We start from the raw sequence: 7,110 nt of genomic DNA, 5'->3' as shown, positions 1-7,110 counted from the left end.
TAATTATATTTTAGATTTTTATATTTAAAATTAGATGTTTATCTTGTATTTGATTGTGTTTATCTGCAGTTAGTTACACGAATTCAGTTATGAGATGAAATCGGATAGGGATGAAATTGTTTAGGAATGAACAGATTTAAGAGTTTTAAGAGTTTAAGAGTTTTTAAGAGTTTTAGCCAAATGCTTTATAATATAGTATAGATATATAAAAATTAGCAAAGTAATGAATTATAATTATTTTTAAATAATTGTTCGAAAAATTTAAAAAAACCCAAAAACTTTTTTGCTTTGAATGATTTAGTTCATAAATTAACTTTTTTTAAATGAAAGACTCATTAAATTTTTTTATTTTGAATGATTAAGTTTAAAAACAATTTTTTTAATAAAAAATCATTAAATTTTTCTTTCTAAATGATAAAATCACTAAATGTTTTCATTTTAATTGTTTAAGTGTTTGAACATTTTTTGATAAATAAATCATCATACTTTTAAAAATTGGTTGTCTATATTCTTTTATTCCAAAAAAGTTAGAATAATTGATTAGTAAAAGTTCGATAGTTTATTTATTTAAAAAAAAGTCAGAATCTTAATTATTTAAAATATAAAAGTTTAATAATTTTTTATTAAAAAAATAATTCAAAAACTTATTCGTAAAATAAGAAAGTTTAATTGTTTTTTTATTTAAAAAAATAGTTTAGGTTGACTTTTCTCATATTGTTCTAGTAGACGACTTGGGCAACATTTAGACTAAAGGAAACTATCGTGGATTTTTTGTGCAATATAAATAAAATTATAAATAATTATTTTTAAAATAAAAAAACAATTACTTATTATCTTGAAGTGATGATTCAAAAAATGAAGGTAAACACATTATGCCATAAAAACAAGACTTTTTTTTTCTTTGATTTGATTTAACACCCAAATTATTATATTTATTCATCCCCTTTTTAACCAATATTAATTGTTAGTGTAACAGTATTCATTATGAGACTATAGAATATCTAATGGTTGTTTAGTTGGTTTTTTATTAGATCATGTATGAATAAAATTGTTTGTATAGATTATTCTATTTGTATAGATTAAAAAAGTTTTTTCATATATAAAATGAGTGTGTTTTTTAACTAGAAGAGACAAGTTTGGAAAAAAAAACGTATCTTTTTGTATAAAGTATTCATAGAAGCTTATTGAATAAACTTCTTTCTATATCATTAAGTCACTACCAAATAGTCATGTATAATTAACCGAATAAGCCATGAGTCCCGTTAACTCATTAAACTGCTAACAAACATGCTCTAAATGTGTATATGATAAGATTAAAATCTTGTTAATGTATATAAACACATAATATTTGGTTGTGGATGCAAAATATATCAATCTACTCATCACCATGTACACAAATATTGCGTTTCATAAAAACTTAGGTCAACGACCATATAACATAACATATTTTGTATCATTTGAATATTTATAAAAAGCTAAAGTTTTCACAAAGATACTGATTATAACAAATATTTAATTCACTTCGTGGTACTTGAATCAATCTTTCAGCAATGCTACTTTACTCGTCATATATTCAAATTTCCGTCCAAAACACACACACACACACACATATACACACACATACATACATATATATATATACACATATATATACATATACATATATATACATATACATATATATATATATATACATATATATATATATATATAAATATTACTTGACCAAAGACGGTGCAATATAATTGGTTATTCTTTTTATACCATAAGGCACACAAATACAACATTTTTTTTTTACAAAAGACATATGTAAAAAGTAAATTAATATCCAATAAGTATATCTTGAGCAGGGATCTTCGTCCTAACAAGGGGCTTATTTTAGTCGATAGCAATTCCGCTAAGAGACAAAATATGGAGAATTACTTAGGGATACGGAAAAAAATTGGTATGGGATTATAAGGCTCCGGTGTAGCATCCCACACAGAAAATGCACTAGTCGAGTTCATCCAACGATCAATCATCTCTGGATAATGCCGGTACAACACATCCTTCAAACTTTCTGTTGTGTTCACCCACTCAAACCCTTTTTTAGTGTACACTTCTTCATTAAAATCGCTCGTGAAAAATCTATCCGCCTCAAGTCTCCTACAATTCATGCACAAGTCAATCAATAATTAATATATTCGTTCAATTTACTTAATTTTGCTTTCTATTTTTCTTCGTTTATGCTGAGTTGTACCTTGATGCCATGGTCAAGAAAACAATAAAAGCAGTCTCACTGATGGCAAACCCTTTGATTTTTTTCTCAGCCGCCATGCCTACCAATAGGTCGAGTTGCTCCACATCATCATCATACACTTCATGCAACATTTCAATTGCTTGTTTATCATCCGTTAGATCATCCCATTTCGAGATTGGGATCATGAAAAGCGATCTACGAAAATCATTGTACCTTGGCACATTCCTCTCCCTGTCCCTATAAACTACATAACCATGTGTTAAGATTAACATTCGGGCATACACATTACAACACAACATTTTTTTATCACATACATAAACCTAAAGGAAAACCGAATCACCATAAAAGCCATTGTTCGAATTATTGTAACTGTTTTCTTTATAAAATATTAATATGGACATCATTCCAACGTCCTCGACTCACAATATGAAAATCAACATCAACAAAATGAAGTGTATGATACTTACTGTCAAGTGATGCTAAGTCGATATGATCAGGACGATCTGTGCCGTCAAGGTTTTGAGGCACAATGTTCCTGAGCCATGTGGGATAATTATATAGCTCAAGTGCCCCACATGCTTGATGTCCCATTGATACCATTTGTGTCGTGAATCCGATTTTTGATAATTCCTTCTCCCCGTTCTTCCCAATCAAATTTATCATGTCAACTCTATAAATTTATGATTAGTATTGATCAGAAAAACCCAATAAAGATACTGCTATCATGGAGCAAAAAAGTTTGACGTAGATGGTTTTATCAGTGCAAATCATCAAATGATCAATCCATGATAAAACTTTACGAAATTATCAAAATGGATTAAGATTATTTTGGTTTATGAATACGAGGCATGGGTATAGATATTTAATATGATTTTGTGAGAATGAAGATAATTTTTTAATTTAACATCGAGTTATAAGGGTGTCAAAAAGACTTACTTTTTGATTAATTTTGGAGTCTTGTTAGGGCCTGGCGTTGAATGAATATCCCTAATGAAGAGTTGATCAGGTAAAAGAGAATGCATTCTATAAACACTTGTAAACTCTTCGGTTAAAGAGTAGGGCACCCCATGGTTATTGGGTTTCTTCAATCCTACAAGACCTCCCAAAATGGCTCCCCCAACGTGTCCAAATGTGTCCTTGAATCTTTTTCCCAATAGCCCATACCTGATCAATTAAGCAATTTAGCTTTCAAGAAAATTTTAAAAATATCATCAACACACAAGATCATATTAATCAGCTAGTTAACCAAACTAGTTTACCAGTTAGCTCTCATTCCAACAACAAGGGCATCAGTTTTGAGAAGCTCGATGGTCCAATCGATTGTGTGGATCTTAGCAATCACGGCAGAAGTGACTAGTCTAGCGTAACGGTATAAATCTTCATCATCCAAGTCTTGATATTCATTCTGATGAATTACCATTAGTTATTATAAGCTAGAGGGAAATATTAGTAGTGATATGAAGTGAGTGGATTTGTGTATGTAACTACCTTTAATGCATCACAAATTGCATTGTGTTCGTGGATGAAGAGGGCTTGCAAGGTTGATACACCAATCCAGCTGTTACGAATGTCACCTGCTATTGGCAATCCATCTTTGTCATGTTGGAGGAGGTCGTCTTTTGCGATCTTGAGCTTTCCGTCTTTGAATGTTCTCACTTGCCTCAATTCACTCGAATTGGTTCCATATACTGCGCTCCCATCCCTATATGCATTATATCCCAATCTTAACTTCATATAATCCATGTATTTAGTTAAATGTTTGTGTGACTTTTATATACGCAAACTTAAATCTCCTATATTGATATATAGAGCTAACATAGATGACTATATGATAACTAGCGACTAATTAATACAAAAGAAAAGACACATACCACCAAGGAGTTCTGATGTTAAGATGACCTTTTTTGATCTCATCGGAACCTGTGGGAACTTCTTTAGTCTCGTAGAACTTAAAAGATTTGAGAGGACATTCACTTGCTACTTCTATAGGTGCCTTGAGCTCAATCTGCCATATAAATCCATGGTCATGTGTTAGTACATCGTGCCATTTTATGTTTTACATTAGAAGGATTACAAACATCCATGCATCACCCATATATATTAATCAAACCTGTTTTGTTGACTCAAGGTGGTCAATCCAATCATGGATCATGAACTGAATCCATGAAGCAGCAATCATGTTGAATTGTTTCCCGGTGTCTATAAGTTCTTTTCGTGCTAGTAGCTTTGTTGCTACAACCATTGGGTCTGGTTTCAATAACTGCACAAAATTAATTAGGGCTTTAATGCATTTATCTCACGTTATTTTCCGAAATAGTTATTCCATAGTTACTGAAAAAGGTAAAAATATCTACTTATATAAATAAGTACACACTATATATGTGTGTGTATATATGTACACTTGTACATGTATGTATTAATATGATAGCACCCAATTTTTCTGATTCGGCTGTGGAGTAGGTTTTAGTAGTTAGAATGGTTACTATCATCCAATACATTAGAAACAAATCTAGCTAAAATACACATGCCCACATTTGAGTGGAGATTGACAGCTTGGATATATATCGTATTTATTGGATTCCATATCTTCTATTAAAAATAATACGATATAACCTGAATAAACTAATAATAATGTTAATAAAATTTTGTTGTGTGATTTAAATATAAAAGAGAATGCTACATCGAGACTCCTTGGACATATAATTTGAAAGAATAACAATCAAGTAATTAATAATACAATCTTGCAACTAAGTTTGTAATCTATTATTTTTGTGAATAAAATCGTTTTTCATGTTTTTAATATGAATTAACATGTATGAAAAATGCGGTGTTCCAGCAGTAATGTTTATATATGAAACTTTCAAAGTTGCTTCAAGTGTGTGGAAAAAAATTGAAAATACGTGTGTATATATGTATATGTATATATATACACACACGAGAACACACATATACACATGTATTTTTTATTGGTTTTTTCCTCTTCTAAAAAATTATAACATGTTTTTTTAATGTTCATAACAAATTAATAGCATATATGATGATTTGATATATTTGTGAGACTGAATCTGATCGATTATATTAATTATAGTTTCATATCGGCTAGACTTAAACCACATATATTTTTTATATATGTTGGAACATTTCTTTTATCTTGAATAATTCTTTTGAAAAGTAAATTTGGGGTTCAAATTATTCTCACATGGTATTAAAGTCAAATCTAGTTAGTATTTGGGACATCTTTGTCTGCCTAACCCTCCCCTCCCTCAACACTCTAGTATATCTTTGTTCGTCTAGCCTTTATTGGTCGACGCGTTAAAGTTCCACATGATTATATATGTTAAAATATTTGATCTCTATCTTGAGTGGAGAGTAAATCGAGAGGTTCCATGTTTATATTCTTACATATTATATTAAACTAAGGCGTTAATAAAATTGAGTGTCAATTAATGTTATAAGAAACTCTTTATGACTTTGCCCGGTCCTTAATTAATTCAAGCGTATAATAGATATATAGAGTCCATGCATCCACCATTATACCTTGTCTTTCTGATCAACTGGGGGCATGTTCCGGCCAAAGAAACTCCCCTCACCACCCACACCTTTATCAACAGGATCATTGAATTTTCCGTCAGCTGTCCTGAACGGAACGTCACTTGCATTGAACCCGACCCCCACCGGAGTTTTCCCAACGTTCACCAAATTGTACTCGTCATGAAGACGCCGGCGTATAGCCAAATATATAAGTTCCAAGAACACCGGTAAACGGTGCCACCCAATCCCTGACTTATCAACACCATGAATGATCTGCATATATAAACACTCATGAATCCCATCAGAAACGACAATTAATGCATCATTTTGTTAAAAAGTTAAAACTAATTCAAAAAAGCAACATGCAGGCATCTCTCTCTCTCTCTATATATATATATACACACACACACACATATACTCATTTGAATAATGGGGTGTGTGTGTGTGTATATATATATATTATGGTTCAAATGAGTATATTTAGCAGGGTAGATGCGTACCAAGAAGAGAATCCTGTCGATCAGTGTCATCCTTTGAAAGATATCATGAAAGTCGGCATGGACAAAGTGTTTGATGGGTGAAAGAATAAGAGATATTGCAGAAGAAATGAATGAAGAAATCATGTTGGTTGGTTTTGGTATTGATGAGGTTTAACTACAAACACCAAGATGGGGTATTTATATACTAATTATTATGGGGATGGATGAGGTAGGGAGGGCGATGGTAGGAACTTAAGACTCGTTTGTGAGTTGACCCTTGACAAGTTCAAAAGTAAGGAGCCATAATTACTTGAATTTAAATCAATTAAGGTGAGTTTTGAAGTCGAGATTGTACAACCAAATCACCGTTGTGTAAAATTTCATTGTGCTACAAATAAAAGGATTCATGTGGACAATAACTTCAATGTGCATGGGATGCTAAGTTAGAACATATAACTTGAATTTTGTATTCTTTTTATTACAACTAACACATTTTTGTTGATATCAGTTGAGTCTTGATTTTGTAAGAACGAAAGATTTTTGAATCGAAGTTGATATTCATCATATATATATATATATAATTATTTGTATTTGTAAATCATTTCATTTTGGTGGTAACTATTTTGTGAAAAGCCATATATAATATGCTGGTAACAAAGAGAAAAAGATAAAAAGTAAGATGTAGACATTTATAAGCATTATTCAACCACTTGGTACTAATTCACATGCGGTGCATTTTCACCCCAAACAATTCAATCATTTGGTTCTAATCATATTTTCTTTTCATTTTTTTAACTGATATACGTGTGTGTATATATATATATATATATATATATATATATATATATATATATATATATA

General features: G+C 30.7%; 1 protein-coding gene across 1 annotated transcript; it reads right to left on the bottom strand.

Moving 5' to 3' along the window:
- Positions 1 to 1,729: 1,729 nt before the first annotated feature.
- LOC112512116 (alpha-dioxygenase 1-like) lies at positions 1,730 to 6,325 on the bottom strand. Its single transcript, XM_025117940.1, has 10 exons — positions 6,271 to 6,325; positions 5,777 to 6,043; positions 4,350 to 4,499; positions 4,111 to 4,244; positions 3,728 to 3,941; positions 3,499 to 3,644; positions 3,176 to 3,403; positions 2,707 to 2,909; positions 2,240 to 2,483; positions 1,730 to 2,145 (listed from the first exon to the last, which is right to left on the bottom strand). Exons 1-10 carry the CDS (start codon positions 6,298 to 6,300, stop codon positions 1,920 to 1,922), a joined length of 1,842 nt encoding a protein of 613 aa, XP_024973708.1. The 5' UTR covers positions 6,301 to 6,325; the 3' UTR covers positions 1,730 to 1,919.
- Between the last annotated feature and the right edge of the window lie 785 nt (positions 6,326 to 7,110).

The sequence above is a fragment of the Cynara cardunculus genome (genome assembly GCF_001531365.2).
Source record: "Cynara cardunculus var. scolymus isolate 2C chromosome LG 1, CcrdV1, whole genome shotgun sequence".
Classification (NCBI taxonomy): domain Eukaryota; kingdom Viridiplantae; phylum Streptophyta; class Magnoliopsida; order Asterales; family Asteraceae; genus Cynara; species Cynara cardunculus.
This window is presented reverse-complemented; position numbering and strand designations above follow the sequence as displayed.